Source organism: Lampris incognitus, chromosome 9 (genome assembly GCF_029633865.1).
Source record: "Lampris incognitus isolate fLamInc1 chromosome 9, fLamInc1.hap2, whole genome shotgun sequence".
Classification (NCBI taxonomy): Eukaryota; Metazoa; Chordata; class Actinopteri; order Lampriformes; family Lampridae; genus Lampris; species Lampris incognitus.
Genome location: NC_079219.1, coordinates 20259375 through 20282991, shown reverse-complemented (window position 1 = coordinate 20282991; position 23617 = coordinate 20259375). Strand labels below are relative to the sequence as shown.

Here is a 23617-nt window from a genome sequence, read left to right as displayed (position 1 = left end):
AGAGGGGAAAGAAAAGGCATTGTGAGGCAGCCCTTTAACAGTGTAACATATGCCACCACTATAGCCCGGGATTACAAGTGGAGCTATTTTCAGATTTATCATAAACTGATTTTCTGTCGACAAGTGTTTTGAGTTTGTATTCAGTACAAAGGCAATTATTTCCTAAACCCCTCCACACCCTTCCCGTATCATCTTTTCAGATGCTCCTTCGATATGCTCTCAAGCCTCCTTCCTTCTGAATGTTGCATCCCGTCCTGTCTTTTTTTATGATCATCCAACCAATTGAAATTCCTTGTACGAGCAAACTTACTTGCCAAAAAATTAGACTTAACAAATATTCAGATTTTTAAACAAGACACTGCCTTTATTTCTCCTTGATACATAAATAAATAGACAGACAGACAGATAAATAGGTAAATAAGTGAATCAAGCATCCGCTGCTCATCATCTGTTCATTATTACATTTCCATTTTAGGCATGTCATCAACAAAGACTAATAATGCTGAAGTAGAACAGACAGAATTAGAGATGCACCGATTGATCGGACAGTGACCGGAACTGGCTGATTTTCAGCTTGATCAGCCATGACCGGTGACTGGCTGGTCAGTCTCAGATATATCCGATTCTGTGCCTGTCAAATTTACAAACGTGTCGCACGATGGTTCACATCGTGCACACAGCTGCACAGACAGTTAACACCACAGCCATACATACACACATACATACACACACACACACACACACATGCTAAAATCGTCATTTACTTTGGGAAAGTAAAACATGTTCGATAAAGCTGGATATACTGAAATTCATTTTCAGTTGGATTTTATTTGTACAAACAAGCTCTTTCCAGTGACCTGGAGCACTTTTTTATTTTGAGATTTGTTTGAGTGAGACTTAGAGAAGGTCCTGTAACCTGGTGCAGTTTTGGGGAAAATGTAAAAGTTATTTAATAGTCAATGTTTTATCATGAACATACAAGTGAAATTTCCATTAAATAAAAGTTACAAAAAATATTGTGTATGCTGTCAATTATAGTTGTTAGGAAATAAAAATCGGAATCGGCGGGTCAGAGTTAAAAAAAAAAAATCAAAATCGGAATGGGTCAAGAAAATTGAAATCGGTGCATTTCCAGACAGAACAAAACAGCATGATATGCATCAGCTCCAGGATCACCGACAATATAAGCGACTGTTGTGTGCCATCACTGGTGTTTACCACAGACCCATCTGAGCTGCAGCTGGTCCCTGAGGTCGACCAGTTCTCTAGCTGAGAACCAGCTGCACTGGCAGGCGTACGCCCGCGCCCCCTGCCTCCTCTTCAGCTTCGACCCCAGCTTCTGGCTGTCTGGCACATTGTTCCTGCAGAGAGTTAATAGTGAAAATGGAGCGAAAGAGAAAAAAACAGAGGGAGATGAGAGAGAGAGAGAGAACGAGAGAGAACTTGAGATGAAATGAGGTGATTATTGAGAAGGGTCTCACATGGACATGGAATGACTGTGTAAGCACCAAACACAAAGAGGGAATACAGGGAAGATACCAAACATTAATGGAGCTGTGCCTAATATGTGGAAAGGAGGCTCCAATACCACCAATAACACTGAACAGTTAACACATCTGAGAATATTATTTGGATACTGACACTGTTGTTTACACCCACTCCCATCCCCAACTTCTGCCTGCCCTGACTCTCCTCTAGGCAGATAGATATTCATCCTCAAGCAGGCAGGGTTAGATACTTTGACAGGTATTGCAGTATGGGAATCAAACCTGAGCCACCTATTAGACCAATGATCTCATTAACTATTAGTTTTATTTAGAATGGGTGTAGCTGTTTTAGTGTTTCACTAGCAAACACAAAGGCTTGTGAACTATGAAATATACAGTATGACAATCTGCAGTTATTTCATAATGTTTGTACCTCCCTGAATGATTCCTGTATCTGAGACAGCCGAAGACAGTGCAAACTAACAAATTGTAATTTGAACATTACATACAGAGGTTAATAAACAGACCAGAGGTAATCAATTACATAACAGGGGCTGAGTCCATTATCTCTGCCTTTCTGCAAATGCAGGTGACTGACATAGTGCTGATGTCAGTTGCTAACTGGGGTGCCGTCGATATATTTGAAGAATACATCACTATCACTGTCAATAGACTCTTATCGCTTAATTTATGTCCCACTGACATGGTGTGATCCCATTTCTGATGCTTCCAGCACACTGGAATGCACTGTTATTGAGATACCCCAGGCCTAATGCAACAAAACCCAGGCCTAATGCAACAAAACATCAGTGAGGAAAGTGCCCACTTGAAAAACCAAATGACAGACCAGCATGCACACATATGCATAGTGCATCTGCAAAGAGCATCCTGACTGGTGGTGCAGGGCTCAGTGTACCATATTGTCCAGGAAACGTGTGGTTTTTCACTAGAAAAAATATAAAGTTAGCACAAAAAGTAAGGACATTTGTGTTTGGTAGATTATTTCTTTGTTGTAACAATGCTTCTCAGCAATAAATCTTATATCAGGCACCCGATTGTCAGCACCTGGGGTACCAGAAGCTCAAAACAAGAGTGATTAGCAATAGCAAAATAAGCTGTTTGGCATTGGCAGAGAAGATTTGGCAGATTTTTTTCATGGGCACAACCAACATACTCAGCTCTGCTGCTCATCCCACAAATGCATGCTCCTTACAAATGTGGTCCCATTTAAAAGGGAAATAAACAGGCTTTCCAACGGTATAAGATTTATTGCCAAGAAGCATTGTTACAACAAAGAAATAATCTACCAAACACAAATTTCCTTACTTTTTGTGCTAAGTATATTTGAACTGACACAACAGAGTGTCAAATGTTTAGAAGGGCCCAGTCGCTACAAAACTCACTCAAAGCACATTTCTAAGTTTTGGATTCAGGGATAAAAAAAAACTGTTTGTTTTTCATTTCACTCTGGGAGAAGTTGATTTTTTAGGGGTAAAGCTATTTATTGTATTAGTCTAAGGAAAAACTGCGTGTTTCGGCAGATACTATTTGAGGGCACAATGAGGATGAAACGTGTGTGAAAGCTGTTTCATGGCTCCACACTGCCATCTTCTGGACGGCTTGATGGACGTACTTCGTAATCACAACTAAATGGTTTTTGGTTTTGTTGAGTGAATTTTATGTCCTACAAAAAAAAAAAAAAAAAACAGACATAAAGCTACTACCCCATAATTTCCTACTTCCCCTCCTAGGGGCAAGAATGCAGCCTGGGGTCCTTTGCTTTTTTCTTTTTTGTTTTGATGATGGTAGATGTTGTTTGTTTTTTCTACTTTGAAACATTTTTTTCTTGTATTTTTGTCTTTATGTGCAGCATTCCAGCAAGACAGATTATTTGCAAATTTGCTTGGCTGTTCATCAGCTTGAATTTGAGCACTTCTTAGTTCACAGTTTAAAACACTGGTCTTAAACAGTAGGCCAGACGAGTCATACTGTGAATTCGATGCTTGTTGCTTTCTAGCCAGGAACGACTGGGGCCTTTATGCCTACTGTTCGCCTGTAATCACTTTAAGGTGGCTGTATCTTATCACTCAGGAAGAGGTTTGTCTGGCTCACTCAGCAAACTGTCTTCCACCTCACATTTGGGGGTAAAGTAATCTAAACTTTACATTTAACTGCAGATATAATGAAGAGTGAGGCACAGTTCAAGGTAAGAGGTGTGACACTATAATGCTATAAATCTGTGATAACTCCACTGTATACTTCTGTACCTGTTCTTTTAGGTAAGAATGAATCTAGGCAAAGATGACACAGATAACAAAACTCAATATAATGCATGTCCTACTGGTACAAGGGTCCATGACAGGCTGTCCAGCACTGGTCAGGTAAAGACTGATGGGTGTGGTAGAAATGAATATCTACTTTCTTTAACGCCTCAAGCCCAGTTAACCACTTATTTACACACATATGTGCCCTTTGGCTCTATGCATCCTGGACATTCAACAGCTTCCAGTGGCTTACCGCAAAAACAGGTAATCACAGGATGAGTCCCACACGTAGTCATTGAACATCAACACACGGAAGTCACATGATGTACACCTCAGTTGGTCACATGACCTGCCAGCACAGATTTAGTGGGTTGATCATTATCAAGGTGTCTGTTCGTTCCATTGAATATAGATCAAGATATTTTAAAATAAGTTAAACTTATTGCCAGTTAGAAGAAGGCACTGACGGCTATTCAGTGATGTGTATAACAACGCATCAAAATAAACAAGATAAGCAAATTCAAATAGAAAGTTGGAATCTTAGCATGTCTGCAGACATCTACCAATTTCCAACACCCTCAGTAGATATCAGCTTGCTGTGACTCCTGCGTAATTTGTTCGTATCACTACCACTTAAAAACCTCTGCTCATATTTACTAGTGGTATTATGCTTCAGGAAAGCCAAAATATAACATGTTGCCCCATGAAACAGGTGAAATAAATGCAAAAGGAAAATGAATTTAAATCTTCTAGAATATACAACAGTATGTTTGAACTAAATTCTCAAATAAATAACACAAAAAAAGTGAAATATTTAAAACTTCTGAAATTGAATTAAAGGATTATCATATTTCATCTATATTTCTGAACTTGCATAATTTAAGACATTTAAATCTTACTTTTAGGACCAGTGGAGAACATGATTATTAATTCCTGTGTGCTTCTGTGTATGTGTTGTCTGTGTGCATGAAGAGAGTGATAGAAAAACAATGAGAGAGAGTGAGAACTGAACATACATGACCTAGGAGGCAAAATTCTGAAGGTTGTGGCTCCACAAAACAGTTGTCGCAAAATGTAGCGGACTGACGCTCACACCCAAGCTACTTTTGCTATTCTCAGTGAATGCAGAGACCTTACTAAGTGAGTCGGTTTAAAAAAAGAATAGTAGTCAAACCTCTGTGACATGGTTGTACCAATACCATTTGTGATGGAGGTTCCGCCAAGATAAACAGGACAGCATCTGTATGCCAAAAATAAACATTTAAACATAATTAGATATTAAAGTTCATTTCTGAACTTGAAATGTCAAATTTCCATATCTGTAATTATTGAAGAGAGCTTTTCCCAAATAATTGGTACTAACAATACCAAAATATGACACAAAGAAAGCTGAGTTTTTTCAAACATTGCTATGTAAAGATGAATGCAAGGCTTTCCTTATGCAAGTACTAAGCAGATTTCTGGAGTCAAAAAAAAACATTTATGTAAATAACTTCCATTAAGAAGTTTCAAGACAAAGGTTTTTTTATTTTTTAATTTGGACCACTCAAAAGCAGTGCAGCTGGTGCAATGAAATGCTTTACTTGCGTTTGTTCTTGAAAGTAAATGTAAAAAAAAGAATTCAAGAAAGGGAAAAAAAAATTTTAAAAACAAATTTCATATCTTATGTCAAACTGTAAAAATACTGAAACAAAATCTTGCATTTTATACTTTTTTTCAGCTTAACAAACATGAAAAAAGAGGTTTGAAATGGCAGAGCAGTGTGCGTTTTTGTCACTCAACTTGGACTGACTTACTTTCTCCCTCCTGACTGAGATAAAGGCTTTGTCTCTGCATTCGGTCCTCTAGGAGGCTGCACAGTACGCAAAGTAATGCAAAGGAAAATAGAGAGCAGGTTGTCACAATGTGGTAGAAAGAAATTCGATTCAACAGTGCAATACTCACTAGGCGAATACTTTATAACGGAGACCCACTACATGCTTATTTTCTATTAGCCTTTCTTTTTTGCACTCTGTGCAAAGATTATCATTTCCAAATATTTTTTTACTGTTTGCCAGACATGATCACACTAAACTGAAAGCCTTAACACCAGAGATGCATTTTGATGTGGGTTTTACCAACAATTAACACTAGGTTACTACAAATATTTTCTCTTGACTCTTCTTCTTTCGGTTTGTTCCCTCTTTTTCAGGGGTCGCCACAGCGGATTTTATAGTTTCCGTCAGTACCCTGTGAGGGCACAGCAAATATTTTCTCTTGACTATATAGCTCATTTCCCAGCGTATCATCAACAATGATTTTGTTCTTTAGGACTATCTTAAGTGCAGTTATCAAACCTGCAAACAAATTGCAGTTTACACCCGTGCAGGTCCACTTTATGTTTGAATGATGACATGTAGTTTGTGGCAGTGATGCATCTTCAGAGTGCTCCATCTGGTAATACTGTGTTGTGAGTCTGTAGCAGGTGGGGCGGTAGAAGCGTTTACCTTTGACTGAGTACAATCACTGTAGTCTTCATTCAACAACTCCTCGATGAGGGCGTCCATATCATCAGTGTCTCCTTCTGAGTGATGGACAGGTTTCGTGGCACTGAGTTAAACATAAAAACAGAAAAGACACAAAAGTCTTATCGTGTCTGTAGCCGGTTATTATTTTGGAATGAATCGCAAGATTATCATAATAGTTTAGCAGTCTCTGTCGCCTTGCACAGCAGCATTTCCCTCCACAACACAAGGGTGAGAGAGGGCCGAGAAGAAAAAAAGGTTGTCGTTTAGCAACGATTAGTAATAAAAATGACATTTTATGGGAGAGACAACATAAAGCCACCGTAGTAGCAAGCTGGCGTAACAAGCTATCCACCTCCCATCTGTCCTGCTAGCTAGCTAACTAGATAAGGTAGCGTTACTTAATACCTGTGTTGCTTCTCCCTATCATCTCCATTCCAACTACTTGCAGCCTTACTCAACTCCATCGAAACAAGAGGTCTGACGGAAACGTTGCGACAAAACTTTTCCTCAACTTCATCGAGCAGTTCGTCCAGGTCCTCGTCCATACTGTACTTATTCTCAACCGTCTTTGTTAGCGTTAGCTAGCGATGTTACTTTGCCCCCCAAACTAAGCGTGTTCGTTGCTAAGAAACAAGGGTGACTGGCAGCTTGTGTAATACGCTATTTTACAACGCCAACTAGTGGCGAAGGAAAGGAGCATGTAAGGATGTGAGCGAGCTGAGACGCTAAGTCATGAACATAAATATCTGTACTTTATTTTCTTAACCGCGAAGTTAAAAAGAAAACACATAAAGAGAAGCTACCGTTGTCGGCAGGATTCGAACCTGCGCGGGAGACCCCAATGGATTTCTAATCCATCGCCTTAACCACTCGGTACGGCCACGACAACTGCTGCCGTATATACATAGTTAGAGATTCCGTTTAAACGTATAACGTAAGGTTCTTGTTATCGAGGGTTAAAATAACCGTATTTATTGAATTTCAGTTTCCTGACGCCACGTTAGGCGGGCTCAAAACCATAAACAGCAGACGACGCTTTTTTGGGACTCGGTGAATGATTCTGTTGTTTTTGTTTTTCAAATGATTGTCAACGAACTTCTCACGAGATAGGGCTAGTATGGGAACCTATGCAAAATATCAATCGGATACGAGTTTTCTGGGGCTGTCCCATGGGCTTCTATTTAAATTCCATACATATTTGGACTTTTTCTTTTTTACCGTCATAGCCATATATCAGACTTTCGTTTCGGCTTTTGCGGTGAAAGCATAGCGACGAAGGGATTTCTTCAAACTTTCCACAGAACAGCAGCCGGCTCTGGGTAATATATGCAGTATTCACACCCGCTGATTTAGACAAATAGCCTCCAGCCTTCTATTTTTGTTTGTTATTCATACAAGTCAATCTTTCCCATTTCCTCTAATGTCCATATAAGAATTGTGATGACCTATTACGACAAATTATTGCAGTTTTTTTTACAATTACTACAAACCTCATTCTTAGCCTGTGTCCACTCACTCACATTTTAAAAAAAAGAAGATGTCGCCTCCCTTCATTGGCTCCCCGTTTATACTAGATCTAACTTTAAAGTGTGTTGTGTAGTTGGTTCAGTGTCAGACGTCAACACACGAAGCAGAGGAACGGGGGAGCGTGTACTTTACTTAGCACTTTTTTTTTTCATGGACACGTTTTACTTCTTCTTCCCCTTTACACATGCGTAACTCACAGTACCTGGAACATGGTAGTCCCACCTAGCGGTCTCCAAGGTAAATGACATTAACAGAACACAATGCATCACTATGTATTATATATGGACGCAACAAAGTGCTACTGTTAACCTATAAAATACTTAATGGGGGCTTGCCCCTCATATTTGTCAGATCTTATACAGCCTTAAGTACCTTCTCCTGCCCTGCGGTCTCAAAAGGCAGTCCTCCTTCTGTGTCTCTGGAGTTAAACAGGAGTCTGCTGCAGAGCCTTCTCTTACTCTCTTTGGAAGAGTCCCCCAGCCACCATCAGAGAATCTGACTCTGTAGACTCTTTCGAATCTAAACTGAGAACCCATCTGTTCTCACTAGCTTTCTACTAGTTGTCTTATTTCTTTGGTAGTTTGATTTCCTTCTGAGTTTTGTCAGAACTATCCTCTTTTGGGAGGGTCTCAGTCTCAATATATTTATAACTGTAGGTCTTGTAGGTCTTTACAATTTCATTACCCAGCACATTTGACACCTATTGCATGTTTGTCCGTCCTCTGTTGATCTTCCTGAGGTTTCTCCCTTATTCTTTTTTTTTTCCTTACAAGGTTTTTCTTGTGGGGTTTTTCCTCATTCAGGTCCAGGGTCCAAGGATAGAGGGTGTTGTATGTTGTTGTATATTGTACCAATTGTGAAGCCCCTCGGGACTACCTATTGATTTTGGCCTGTACAAATAAACTTGACTTGACCTGACATGTAGGTGAAGGGGACAGTGATGGAGGTGTGGGTTAGACTGAAGCTAGCAGGGTAGCAATACAACACCTCACCTCACCTCAGCCTCTCACATTTTATTGATTTCACTCTCAAATGGGATTACTTTTTTCTGTCCTGTGTTTTCTTGATCACAGCAGATAAGTTTGATTTTGACATATTTTGTGGTTTTCGTTTCCCTAGCCTCCTCATTTCAGCCAAAGCAAAGGGACAATTCAACAGAACAATACAATACAAACAACTTTAGCAATCCCGTCAGGGGAAATTTGTTTGGAGCAGCTTGTTGTACACAAAACACAGTAACATGCAAACAAAAAAATAAACAACAACTAATAACACTCCAGTGAGCTAAATGTGGAATAAAATATATAAGATCTATAAGTAATTAATAGTACTGATAGGCTAGATCAACTTGGTAAACACAACGAGCAAAGCGCTTTCTCGTTAAGACATTATTCTACTCCTTTTGTCTTTTCCTTTAGGTCTTACGTATTTATTGTCTTGTGATTGTAAGTGGTATTTTATAGGCCTACATTGTGGTCGTCGATCCACTAAAAAGTCTGCCCAGCTTTAGCTATCTAGTTGTTTATGGATTATTGATTTCCATCTTTTTTATTTTATCACACCGTATAGTTTTTCACGTACTTGCCATAAGGATTCATGACATCCTCCACACAATGCATTTGACCACAAAAATTAATAGTTATCCCTTCTATTAATTTTTTTTCATTTCTGTTTCATAGCATGTGAGACTTGACTCTGAAGGGTAGAATTGTGCTCAAATTCAGGTATTTAGTTTCGAAACAACACTTAGATTAAATCCAACCAGCAGATGATCACATGCACACACACACACACGCACACGCACACACACACACACACACACACACACACACACACACACACACACAGAGTTGTAAATCAATTGCTGAAGATCTTGCAGTCTGTCTCTGGCCCTTTCCCAAATGGCACCCTTAGCCTTGTGGTTCTCAAAGTCTGCACTTTGGTGTGATGTCGACCAGGTGTTGGATGAGTTCTACACTAGTCCTTCACAGTACACGGGTACAAAATCTAGAACTGGGGCACCCTCACAAGTCCACATAGGACCAGCACTCCATTTAATTAAAAGAAAAGAAAAAATGCTGTCTTTACTCATTTTTATTTACAATGTTACAACTTCATTTAGCAGACGCTTTTACCCAACGTGACATACATCTGTGAGTTAATACAACACAAGCAAGGATCTAGTCAGGAGGTGACAATGCAAGTAAGTGCCAAAAAACTAGGTTCAAGACTGATAGGACATAGGTGTCAACAGGCAGTGCACAAAGGTAATGCATAGGGTGCATAGAAGCGACCCCCCCCCCCTATTATTATTATTAATACCATCAGGTGTTCATGAAAGAGCTGGGTCTTTAGCTTCTTCTTAAAGATGGACAGGGACTCAGCGAATCAAATGGAGTTTGGTAACTTGCTCCACCACTGGGGAACTACAGACGAGAAGAGTCTGGCTAGTGGCTTTAGGGCTCCGTTGTGGCGGAAGAGCCAGGCGCCCTTCATTGGCAGAGCGTAGTGAGCGGGACCGAGTATAGCCCTGAATGAGGGAGTTTAGCATTTGCTCTTGTACTCTGGCTGCAGTGGTAGTTGTTAACTCTGCACACACCTATTTCAACTTTCTATGGCTGTTGAGTTCATTCGGTTGTGTATACATTATAAGTTCTGTAAGCTGGAACTCTTTGCAGTGATGCAGGAAGCTCAATAAAACCTGAACAACTCTATAACCGTGGTATGATCTGTTTCAACCCATATAGATGTCTCCAATATTTACATAACAAATCAACTTTATCCATTGACTTAATAATAGGATATTAACTTGTCGCCATGTTAACAGTGTTTACAAAAGAACTGGGAAGAGTTGATTATCTAGCCAAATGTGGAAATTACATCCATCACATTCAGCATCAACATTTGGAGTGGATAGAAATCAAGAACTATTGAAGGTGGTGAGTTTTTTGTTTTGAAGTAATAGAGGCTAAGAGATTTTATCAAAATGTCTTGCCAGGTAAAAGCCCACAGTGTAAAGACTCCTTTTCCAGGCTGTCTTATGCATCTAAGACAGAAAGGTATATACGCCAAGCAATTATCCCATAATACCATTGTGATTAAGGACTCATTGTCGGTGAAGGACACAGTGAGAGATGGGACACCCTTTGGCCTCGCTCTCCCAAGACCACAAGTGTACCATTCAGGATAGGGCCTCTTCCTCCCCGTTACTTTGTGTTTTCTCAGTATCATTCTCTCTTCATAAAAATGGTTTTGTCTCCATCGTAACCAAATTGACCTTCATGGGCACATTCATAGGTGGTTAATAACTAATCTTCGCCTCTCAACAAATGGCCATGCAGACTCTTCATGTGACCAAAAGGAAGAAAAAAAATCCACAACATCTTGTTTGCATTGATGTGCTGTCCCACAATGTTTCACAGCTGCTTGCTTCGTCATATAGCATGTTATGTTAGCTTATCTAGCACTATCTCATCATCTCATAGGCATTACCCCATCTCATAATTTGACATGTCTTTGGTGGATGCTGACATTTACATGCTTTAATGTGTTTCTTCAATGCCTTAACATGATTTTAACATCATAACATGTTAACACGTAACACATTGTGGACCATCAAAAACATGTAGACAGGTGGCGCCCTGGTAGCTTAGTTCATTGAGCACATACCACATGGGCTCAGGCCTTATTGCAGGGACCCGAGTCTGGCTCGAGACCTTTACAGCATGTCATCCCTCTGCTCGCTACTCCCCGTTTCCTGTCTCTCTCTACTGTACCATCGATTAAAAAAAAAGCCTTAGAATACTTTACGTGTTTTTCTTTTTTGGACAAAGGTGTGGAGTGGGTTTGTTGATGTCTCATGTTTTTCACCGCTCTGGCTTTCCATGATGGTGGGCCCTCTGGCATTTGTCGCTGTCTTTGATGCCCTCATACATAGACAGCATCAGGTGGGAGTCGATATGAATCTGCATTTTACCCCAGGAGAAAGGGGCAGCACAGATTCTCTCCCTCAAAGCAGCCATGTGATATGCGCTCCTTTTTTAATGGATTTGTCATCTGGGCAATCAGTTTTACCACCCCGGAGATACCGATGCATTTTCAGCTCAGAAAATGTAATACAGAGCATCTGCTACATATAATCCTCATGGGCTATGAGTGAAACACCTACTGGAAGCTTTATCCTAAGGCACAGGGTTCAGACGTCAGTTCAGAGTTCAAACACACACGTGTTTCATGGAGGCTGGAGAGCAACCGTTTTGCCCCAGTGTATAGATAAGCATCAGGTTCTTCTTTACAAGTGGTTTAAGTGATGCACCCGAAGAGGTTTCTTTTTTCATCAACCCATTTTTCTCATGTAGTTTTTTCGTCATAATGGCCTGAAGTGAAGAAACACAAGACAACAATGGTCATATTTCCACCTTCTCAGGTCAGCCTTAACTAAAATCTTCATATGTTGCTCTTGCTATGTTTCTCACAAATCCAATACTAAATGTAAATGCTGTATGGCAGTTGTAATGGTAATTGCGGTAACTGTTAGTTCTTGCACTCTGGACAGAAGATTGCTCCTTAAATTGGATGTATTTGGGATACAAGTAACCCTCTGTTCATCAGTCCATGACTGTCTTGAGATTCAAACCAGTGACCTGGTTGTCTTTTATTACCACTAGATTATGTTTTTCTCCCTTTGCTGTACATAGTGATGCAGTGATTGTGGTTTAATTGGGTGGTAGCCCATGTAAAGAAGGTGCTGGTGCTTGTCTTGTCTTAATGAGTTTATCTTGTAGTGATAACAGAATTCTGATGGACTTACATAGTTTATCATGAAGATCAAAAGTGCCACTGCCAGCAATCCTATGGCAAAAACCACTAATTTACTCACTGATTTACTGTCAGGACAACCTGCAAATGGAGAACAAATTTTAATTAATGTAATGGTTCATTTATTGAAGCTTCGCCAAAGCGTATTACATGCAAGGTGCTCTTCGGTGTGTGTTTTCCATGAGCTCCAACGTTTACCTTCCAGGCTGATACATGAATATATGATAATGACATACAGATTAGGTAGTGGTTAACATGGTGCATCTCATACAGATGCTGATGGTGCCTTGCATGTCATATAAACACTTTGACAAAACTGTCATTATATGATGCAGTGGGATGAGAATGGGCTCTTGTGCCTGCAATGCCACCTGAATCTGTGGTAAAATCTATACTGGTAAAATCTAGATGCATGAAGTAAATGTCTTCTTCCACCTTCAACAGTCTTTGTTGGGGTGCACTTGAGCAAGGCATGCATCACTTAATTTCTACAGTGGAGCTGCTCAGTGGCCAACAGCAGAGGGCTGTGGTTGGACAACTCTCAGTAGCCAATAGTAAAGGACTGTGGTTCTGGGCAGCTCCCAGATGTGACATAAATGAATTAGAAGAGACCGCTGAGGGTAAATAACTATATTTAAATGAGGCCAAAGATAAGTGACACAATTTCCACAAAAAGGGCAGTGATGTCATTGAACAAACCCAAGGGAACCAAAGCTACAAAAATGTAATGAATGAGAGAGGAGATTTTGGACTAGTACCTTCTACGGTGAGGTTGATCGATCCCTCCTGGTTCTGTTCACCCACGGGTGCAGCCAGCAAGCACATGTAGGTGCCACTGTCCTCAGAGGTCACGTTGGGCAAGAAGAGATCCATGGAGTCGCCCAACAGCTCAACGTGGCGCTTTGAATCCACATACAAATTTATGGTGCCGTTGGGCAGGTATCTCATCAGCAGGCCGTTTAGGTGAGAGGAAGAATCCTGAATGACCTAGGATATCAGCACAGTATAAACACGGGTGACGCATAGGCATCTGTACTTTATAGTTCAAAGTCCAATTTCACCTTTTATCATCTAGCCACCAACCTTGAAAGATTAAGTAGAGCTCAAGTTCATTTACAGCCAAATAAATTTGCACATACAAGGCATTTCTCTTGTTGGGATGCTGAACATAAAGTTAAGACATGAATAAGATATTTCCAAATTGAAAAAATATATATCTGATTTTTATGGGGAAGTATATATCTTATGAATAAATAAATAAACTAATCATAACAGTTGATATGATTACTGCCACCACTAGACCTATTTCTAATGTTGGCATACTGCTATTACCACTTCTATTAATACTATAGAAGAAGAAGGTTATGAATGATATATTGGTTTAGTTTTTAGTATAGATTAAAATGAATTAATTATTGCACTGCACCCATTCATTTCTTTTTTTTTCAGTTTTGAAAAAGCCATTTCCTGTCTTTATCCGGAAGAAACCTAGGCTGCTACGTATACTTAATAAATAAACTTTATTTATATAGCACTTTTCAAAACAAGGTTACAAAGTACTTCACAAAACAGGATAAAATTGTTTAAAATGACACAAAACCAGTAAAACCATTAAACGTTGAACTGTAGAAATTGCAGGAAAGTAGAGACGGACAATTTCTCTCATTGACTATACGAACACGTGTGTCTTTTATTTTTTTCTTACAAAACCAACAAACCGAGCAACATGGCGCTGTCCCAACCAATCATCGTCGTAGCTCACCCTGTCAACCCGGAAACACTTTCTTAAAGCGACCAGAACTGATATGGTGAATTATGTCCATAGAATCCGCTATATACGTCCCCTCAGAATCCACCATAATAGAAAAAGTCAGCGTGGAGGGGGGGGATGGCCCGGCGGCGACGGCTTCGCCGAACAGGTGTGGAGGCCAGGGTGCCCACAGGGGGGGCCTTGGGGACCCTGCGGCAGTGGGGGATGGAGGAACATTAGGGGCCTTGTTGGCGGGTGGGGGCAGGGTAAGAGGGCGCCCACGCTGTGGGGGCTGGGCAAGTCCAACAGGTCGGTCCAAATCCAGGTGAGCTGGTTTGAGGCAGTCCAATGAAATGCGCTCTGGCTTGTTGCCAACTTCCACAACAAAGTGATTGTTCCCGGTCTCCAGGACGCGGAATGGCCCGTCGTAGGGAGGCTGCAGGGGTCCATGGTGGGCGTCCTGGCGGATGACAACATATTCTGCAAACTGCAGGCTTGCGGGGATGTTAGAATGTGGGAGGCCGTGTTGCAAAGTGTGGACCAGTGCAAAAGCTCTGGCGTTTTCCAGGAGCGTGGTCCGTTGATGGGCTGCAGACCAGGGAGCCATGGTGTTGGGGACAAAATCCCCTGGGACCCGCAGCGGCTGTCCATAAACCAGTTCAGCAGACAAGGACTGGAGGTCCTCCTTAGGGATGGTCCTGATGCCTAGCATGACCCACAGGAGCCTGTCGACCCAGTTGCTATCCTTGAGGCTGGCCCAAAGAGCGGTCTTCATGGAGCGATGAAACCGCTCGCACAACCCGTTGGCCTGCGGGTGGTATGCGGTGGTGCAGTGGAGCGTCACCCCTATGGTATCTGCAACTGCATTCCAGAGCTCAGATGCAAACTGTGATCCCCGGTCCAAGGACAGGTCAGATGGGGTGCCGAACTGGGAGAACCAGGTCCCGATGAATGCCCAGGCTACGTTGGTGGATGTCGTCGATGACAGTGGGATGGCTTCTGGCCATCAAGGGGCCCTGTCCACCATGGTGAGGAGGTAAGTAAAACCCTGAGAGGGGGGCAGGGGGCCCACTAGGTCCACATTTAAATGGTCGAACCTCCTTTCAGGCACCGGGAACTGTGCCGTGGGCTCTGGTGTCACGGTGTACTTTAGAGTGCTGACACTCCTCGCAGGTGTCAGCCCAGTCTCTCATGTCTTTTTTGAACCCGTGCCAGATGAACTTGGCTGCCACTAGTCTTTGAGACGGCTTTGTGCAAGGGTGGGAGAGGCCGTGGACAGCGTTGAAAACATGGCGCCTCCAGCCAGTGGGAATGACGGGCCAGGGCTGACCCATGGAGACGTCAAACAGGAGTGTAGTGCCAGCGTCGTCAGAAACCACGTCCTCTAACTTTAGCCCTGTGACAACCATCCTGAAAGCCTGCACGTCTGGGTCAGCAGCCTGGTCAGCTGCCATTTGGGCATAGTCAAGACCCAAGTGGACGGCCCCCACAATGGCCCAGGAGAGGCAGTCAGTGACGAGGCTGGTTTTGCTAGCAACATGCTCTACGTCTGTGGTGAACTCCAAGATGTAGGAGAGCTGTCGTTGCTGGTGGATGGATCACGGCTCAGCCACCTTGGCCATGGTGAACGTCAGTGGTTTTGGTCCACAAACACCATGCACTGCCGGGCATTCAGCAGGGAACGGACGTGTCAAACGGTGAGGTAGAGAGCGAGGACCTCCCGATTGAAAGTGCTATACTTTTGTTCACTGGGGCGTAACTGTCAGCTGAAAAAAGCGACTGGCTGCCAATTGCCATTCACCCACTGCTCATGCGCTGCCCTGACTGCGTAGTCTGAAGGGTCTGTGGTAATGGCGATTGGAGTCTCGGGTGATGGGTGCGGCAGCATTGTTACGTCAGCCAGAGCAGTCTTAGCTTCCACAAACGCCTTGTCCCTCTTCGCGGACCAGTCCACAGTCTGTTTGGTGGCCTTGCCTTTCAGGGCCTCAAAGACTGGTCGCATGAGTTGAGCAGCTCAAGTGGTAAAAGTTCACCATGCCGAGGAACTCCTGTAGGGACTTGACTGTGAGCGGTCGGGGGAAGTTCACGACGGCGTCCACCTTTGACGGGAGGGGTACCGTCTTTGGTGACTCGGTATCTGAGAAAGTCGATGGTGGTAAGCCCAAACTGGCACTTGGCTGGACTGACGATAACCCCGTGCTGGCTGAGCCGCTCGAAAAGAGTCCGGAGGTGGGACAGATATTCCACTTTGGAGGTGCTGGCGACGAGGATGTCATCTAGATCAGCGTTTCTCAAACCTCTCCTGGAGGACCACTTGTCCTGCATGTTTTAGATCTCTCCCTGCTCCAACACAGCTGATTCAAATGATCAACTCGTTATGAGCTCCCGAATCTGCCTAATAACAAAACCAATCATTTATATCAGCTGTGTTTGGAGCAGGGAGAGATCTAAAACATGCAGGACAAGTGGTCCTCCAGGAGAGGTTTGAGAAACGCTGGTCTAGATAGACAAAAACGAAAGGCAAGTCCCGTAGCACCAAATCCATGAGGCGCTGGAATGTCTGCGTGGTGCTCTTGAGGCCGAACGGCATGCGCAGGAAATTGAACAGTCCAAATTCGGTGATCACCGCCATTTTGGGGACATCCAGTGGGTGGACGGGCACCTGATGGTATCCACAGACGAGGTACACTTTGGAAAAGATGACTTTTCCAGCCAGGTGGGTGGGAAAATCCTGGATGTGTGGGACTTGGTAGCGGTCCAGTGTCGTATTGTTGAGTCAGCGGTAATCATTGCACAGGCGCCACCTGCCGCCAGGCTTCGGGACGATGTGGAGCAGCGAATGATGCTGAGATGCTCCATATTCTCGAACTCATCCCTGGCGGCAGTGAGCTTGGCGGGGTCGAGGCGCCGAGCCCGAGCATAGACTGGTGGGCCAGTGGTGGCGATGTGGTGCTCCAGTCCGTGCTTGGTGGTGGAAGACGAGAAGGTGGGCTGCGTGAGGACTGGGAACTCAGCGAGAAGCCGGAGAAATTCGTCTGTGGCGGAGAGCATGCTAGACAGTCTGATGGAGTCCGCCCCGCTGAGAGTACACACATACGAACTGAAAGTGACAGCATCGATCAAGCGGCAGTTTTTGGTATCCGCCAGTAGCCCACAAGCGCATAGGAAATCCGCGCCGAGGAGGGGGACGGCAACTTTTGCCGTGACAAGGTCCCAACTGAACCGTTGTCCTACGAAACACAGCTCCGCGTACCTAGTGTCATAAGTGCGGATGGGGCTGACATTTGCGGCTTCCATGGGGGGGGGCACATCCGCAAGACAGGATGTCTACTCTCTATGCGGGCAGGACGCTCCTCTGCGCGCCCGTGTCGCACAGGAACCGTCGTCCAGAAAAGGTGTGTTTGATGAAGAGCAGCCTGCCAGTTCGGCCGACGCACATGGCCACTACTGAGCGCCGGCCCCGGCGTTTCCCGCCGCGCTGAGACTGCATGGAGATCTGCACCGCTTGGCCTTGGGTCCAAAATTTGCGTGGTAAAAACACCGGCCGTGGTCCTGCCGCCGTTGAGGCGCTGCTGCTGCGTCGGCGACTGTTGTCTTCTGGCAGTGATGAAAATGTTTGGGCAGGAAAAAACGCGTCCGCGCAGTGCTGTTGACCAGCCAGGAAAGTTTTATCAGCCTCCTCGGCCAGAGCACGACAGTCAGTGATGGCGGTGTTGGCTAAAGCAGCCCGTACCTGAGAAGACAGCTGTCGCAGAAACAATTGGATGAAGAGGAAGTCGGGCTTGTGCTCTCCCAGGAGATCCAGCATGCTGTCCATAAATTCAGACGACTTACTGTCACCGAGACATTGTAGAAAGAAGAGCAGGCTGGCCCGCCCAGCGTCAGACAGATGGCTTCCTTCACCCCTCTTTCAAACCATCTATCTTCTCTGTCCAACACATTTTGGAAAGAGAAGATAGATGGTTTGAAAGAGGGGTGAAGGAAGCCATGTGCGAAACTGGAAAAACCATCCCTCAACTGAAGAGGAGGTCTGCGACACCACCTATCTCCCACTTACAATGCCGTCCTTTCATCTCTACTCCGGAGACTCAAGAAGCCTAGCCTCCAAGAACAATAGTCGGTCACTAACGGCTCCAACGACTCTCATGACCACTGAACAATGAAGTCGAAACTAACACCCCCAACGACCGTCGCTTCTAAACAAATGCAAATCAATAGCTCCGATAACGACGGGCGCGGCCAAACATCGGTACACAAAAGAGCCACTCATATCTATGGCTCTGTTAGCGACGGGTGTTGGTAAACACCGGGACACAAAGAGCCATGGACATCTATAGCTCTGACAACGACTCCTAGAGGATAAATTCTGAGTCTCATCACCAGCCAGTCAGACTAGCTTGGTCTAGTCAGAAAGGCACGAACCGAGGAAGCCTCTTGGATGAGAGGCGAAACGTCTTCACGGATATATACCAAGTCCAGTTGCACTTGATTCAACTCCTTTGGACACGTCACACTCCTTCTCCCCTCTTACAGTCACTTACATCCTATCTTGTCTTCTAGCTCCCCCTACTGTCCTCAACTGCGTCAACTCAAGACGTCACAATTATGTCCATAGAGTCCGCTACAGAACAAAAGTCTTCACCAAACTGAAAAGCTTCACTGAAAAACACACTTCGAAACTTACAACTGACCGTCACATTATTCACAGCTGTTGTCGGCCACAGCCACGCCGTACACATCACCATTAAACCCGACTCACAGGTCATCTCTCTCTCCATAGACCCAACCCATGGCCTAGCGACAGTGTACCACCCCCTCGAAATCGCAAAACATCTCCCCCAAATAACACTTACCCCCCCCCCCACCCGTGAATCTGAACACGCTACACTATCTTCACGTCACAAATCACATTATACATAAATTATATATTGTAACGTGCATGGATAAGAAGACACGCTGGCCGCCGGCTCGCGTGTCTGACCCTTTAGTCGAGCGGTTAACGATGCCTCCTGCGGTGCGGGCTATACGGGTTTGCTTCCCGGCCACAGCAGCTCCTGTGGTTGCGTTGTCCCCCGAATTCGCTACAATATGTTTCATCCATTTCAAATGCGGTTTGTTTTGTTATTTTCTTCTGCTCTACCCGAAGCAGAAGGATTCTGTCGAACAAGACACGAAGATGTACCTTGTTTGTTTCAGACTGCCAGTAAAAGAAAAAAAAATCTAATGCATTTACTTCTAGGCATGCTGAAACTTTTCTTCCGTGAAGACACTAACTTTCCTGAATCGATTCTGTGACCGTAAACAAACAAGCATTACCGTTCAACAAATCAAACTTGAACCTCGACCCGTTAGTGTCATGCGGACCGAGAAGCCTCTATTGACTTTTCGGTACGGCTGTCACATTTTGTAAAGGTCGCAGATTTTTGCATAACACTAGCAGGAGGCGCCTTACCTTGTACCACCTCACATGACGATACCGGATCCCTGCCTTGTGTGGAGCGGTGCACCTCAGGATACCGTCCCCGCCGCATTCGGACCTGGTCCCCTCAAGGGATCTGGGCGAGCACCATATTTCGCAGACACCTGATGATTACAATCCGCTGTCAGTCGGATACGTCGCTCTTTCGGACCAAACAAGCGTCAACTTCACATGTTAGACTTAAAAGCCTAAGGATACTTACATAGTACAAACAGCAGGGACGGGCGCAGCAGATTAGTGAGCATTATTTGAGGTAAAGTACACAACAACAAAAAGCGGAAAAAAACCCCCCGAGGAAAACGGTCGAAGGGTTCGAGTGGACGTGATTTCCAAAACGGACAGACAGAAAATCAAACCGACAAGGACACAGGCACCGTCTGAGCCCAAGAGTTTTTATAGCACGCCTGTTTCGTTTCCTCTCGGAACGAGGTTTTTTTTTTTACGTAGCGGCTGGGGCTTCCCGCTGCCCCGCCCGGCGTTGATTAACAGACGCCCTGGGTATTTCGACCTTGAAGGCGTATGAGTCCTGAATAGAGGGCGAAATCGGAAGAGCTAAACTTCGACATGTACTTTGAAGAGATGGCATTTATTATCATCTGCATGATATATCTAGGTGAGTACACGCAGCCATCTATCGGTCCGCAGTCACCAAAACCGACAGCTCCCTGACAATTACATCATCACATCACTATTGATAGTCATACACATCCAAAGGAGTTGAATCAAGCGCAACTGAACTTGGTATATATCCGTATGTATCCTATATATCCGGATATATACCAAGTCCAGTTGCACTTGATTCAACTCCTTTGGATAACCATTACCTGGATGAATGAGAACATTCACAGACATGATAGTCATAAACTTTATTTGCATTCATACAGTCGTGAACAATAGCCGAGATATTGTCTTAGTTAACAGACAGGCGATAGAGTGCGGACAGCTGGTCTTTATCGCACCCGCTAAATCACTATCTGCCAGCGGCGTCTGATTGTTTTGCTACCATATATCAAACAACAAATCAAGTGTTACTGTTAGCCGGTGTTTTTCCATTTATACTTGAACCTGGTTTCAAGTCATGACTAAAAGCTTCTGTCGTGGGTGGCCGTGCGATGTAGAGAAATAACTATGATAATAATGTAGTTTGTCATGGACTTTTCCATAGCCCAACATCCGCTCTGGTGTCGCGGTTTGACTTTAGAGCGCTGACACTCCGCGCAGGTGTCAGCCCGATGTCTCATGTCTTTTTTGAGTCCATGTCAGACGAACTTGGCTGTCACTAGTCTTTGAGATGGCTTTCTGCAAGGGTGGGAGAGGCCATGGACAGCGTCGAAAACACGACGCCCCCAGTCAGTGGGAATGATGTCCCACACACAGGAGTGTGGTGCCAGCGTCGTCAAAAACCACGTCCTCTAACTGCAGCCCTGTGACAGCCGTCCTGAAAGCCTGTGTCGTGTATCTACAGGATAACTGAATTATACAACGATCAAGGTGTATCTTGGTCTTCTTCTTTTATTTGCTAGACCGTAGTAACATGACAAAACGACTGCGTTAAGCAGACACGAAAACACATGAGTGATCCTCTTGCTCTGTCTTCTTCCAAGGGCGCACACCAGAGTGGCGCGCGTACATTTATACAACATACACAACCAATAGACATCGAGGGTCGGAGGTCAAACATAAAATACATATTACTGCAAATAAAAACATTTGCTTTCGTGTGTATCTCCATACACTACACTACTCCCCTGAAATCTGAACCCTGTACATTCACAGTACAACAACATTTCATTTCCTTTTCTTTTTTTTCTTTCTTTTTCTTTTTTTTTTACATCTTTTCAACATTAAATTGCTACAACAACAACTGGGTTCTCACAGATTTAATCTATCAGGTGGCTTCACATGCCGCTGTGGCCTCTGGCCACCCTCTGCAACTGAGGAGGGAGCAGTCTCACTGGATCCTTGCTGCACAACCCTCTCAGTGGATTCTGGAACGTTTACAGGCATTGTTACACATGCATGTGATACATTTGGAACAAGCCTCAGATCATCATCGGATTCATCTGACACATTACAGTTCTCAATCTCAGTATTGATCATTTGATTGACATGTCTCTTGTACACCTTTCCATACACTTTCACAAGATACGTGACAGGAACAAGTGCCTTTACAATGCACCCAGGCACCCATTTAACACCTTCCCCTCCCCTGTGATTTCGGACCAACACCTTCTGTTTTGGCAGGAAGTGTCTGACTTTTGCCAACTTATCTGCTTGCTTGGACTGTTGACTGTCCTGTCTCTGTTGCATGGACTCTGCAAAATTAGATTTGGTGAGAGACAACCTGGTTTTGAATTGACGTCTGAGAAACAATTCTGCAGGTGTTTTCCCTGTAGTACACTGTGGTGTACTCCTATGACAGAATAGGAAATTGCATACGCAGTGCTGCAATGTCATATTGCTACTCTTTCCCTTTTCAAGAGCTGTTTTCAGGTTCTGCACCAAACGCTCTGCAGCCCCATTAGAAGCTGGGTGGTAAGGAGAACTCTTACCCCATTGTTTTTCAGGAATGTTTCAAACTCAGCAGATACAAATTGTGGTCCATTATCAGACACAAGTTCGTCTGTAAGACCCCAAGTGGCAAAGTATCCCTTCAAAACTTCTATGGTCTTTTCAGATGTAGTGCTACTCATCAAAGCTACTTCTGGCCAACGTGAATAGCTATCAGTGACCACTAGGAAGCTGAACTTTCCCTTCTGAGCATAATCTATGTGTATCCTCTGCCAAGGACGGTTAGGCCAGCTCCAATTGTGAACAGGAGCTGTGGCAGGTTGGTGTCTGTTTAACTGGCATGTCTGGCAACTGTTTACCAGTGACTCTGTCAGAATCAAGGTTGGGCCACCAAAAGTGACTACGGGCTAATGCCTTCATCTTTACCATTCTCTGGTGATTTTCATGCAATTCACGTAACATCTGTGGTCTTAACACCTCTGGTATGATTACCCGGAAACCCCCACATCACATAGTCAGATTCAACAATCAGTTCAGTGTTTCTTATGAAGTATGGCCTTAACTCATCTTTATTCAAATGCTTTGGCCAACCATTCAATGTGAAGTGCTTCACTCTCTGTAGTACTGCATCAGTCTTTGTCTGTTTTGCAATCTCTTGTGAGGACACTGGCACTTTATCCAAGAATGAGACCCTAAACACAGAACTATAATCTGAGTCTGCCTCTTGAGTCTGTAGTGGTAAACGCGATAATGCATCCACATTTGCATGTTGTAAGGATGGCTTGTAACGTATGTCATACTGGTATGCTGCTAAAATTAATGACCACCTCTGCAGCCTAGCTGCTGCCAATGTAGGCACTCCAGTCTTGGGCCCTAGTGTCTTTAGGAGTGGTTTGTGGTCTGTAAGCAGAGTAAACTTTTGTCCATACAGATAGTCATTAAACTTGGTCACCCCAAAGATGATACTAAGTGCTTCTTTCTCTATCTGAGAATAGTTGACTTCTGTTTTAGTGAGTGTCTTAGACACGTAGGCTATAGGTTTCTCACTGTTGTCTGGAAACTGATGTGAATTCACGACACCTATGATGTAAGGCAAAGCATCACATGCCAAAATTACAGGCAGTTTAGGATCATAATGTGTAAGCACCGGTGCGGCTACAAGCTGTGCTTTAGTACGCTCAAATGCCTCTCGACATTTTCTTGTCCAATCCCACTCTTTATCTTTATGGAGGAGCTCAGTCATAGGCTTAATCTTGCTGGACAGGTTTGGTATA

The 23617-nt window shown here is 43.8% G+C and overlaps 2 protein-coding genes and 1 non-coding gene across 3 annotated transcripts; all 3 read right to left on the bottom strand.

The window, feature by feature from the left end:
* Positions 1–343: 343 nt before the first annotated feature.
* cfap418 (cilia and flagella associated protein 418) lies at positions 344–6803 on the bottom strand. The gene is made up of 6 exons (XM_056286335.1): positions 6664–6803; positions 6238–6340; positions 5548–5603; positions 4926–4991; positions 4005–4100; positions 344–1361 (listed from the first exon to the last, which is right to left on the bottom strand). The coding sequence occupies exons 1-6, from the start codon at positions 6801–6803 to the stop codon at positions 1205–1207; spliced, it is 618 nt and encodes a 205-aa protein (XP_056142310.1). The 3' UTR covers positions 344–1204.
* A 258-nt stretch (positions 6804–7061) lies between these two features.
* On the bottom strand, positions 7062–7147 carry trnas-aga (transfer RNA serine (anticodon AGA)). The gene has a single exon. It is a non-coding gene; the product is annotated as a tRNA-Ser (tRNA).
* A 4160-nt stretch (positions 7148–11307) lies between these two features.
* Positions 11308–20156, bottom strand: cd83 (CD83 molecule). The gene is made up of 5 exons (XM_056286333.1): positions 20035–20156; positions 19806–19936; positions 13362–13590; positions 12596–12684; positions 11308–12161 (listed from the first exon to the last, which is right to left on the bottom strand). The coding sequence occupies exons 1-5, from the start codon at positions 20075–20077 to the stop codon at positions 12000–12002; spliced, it is 654 nt and encodes a 217-aa protein (XP_056142308.1). The 5' UTR covers positions 20078–20156; the 3' UTR covers positions 11308–11999.
* Between the last annotated feature and the right edge of the window lie 3461 nt (positions 20157–23617).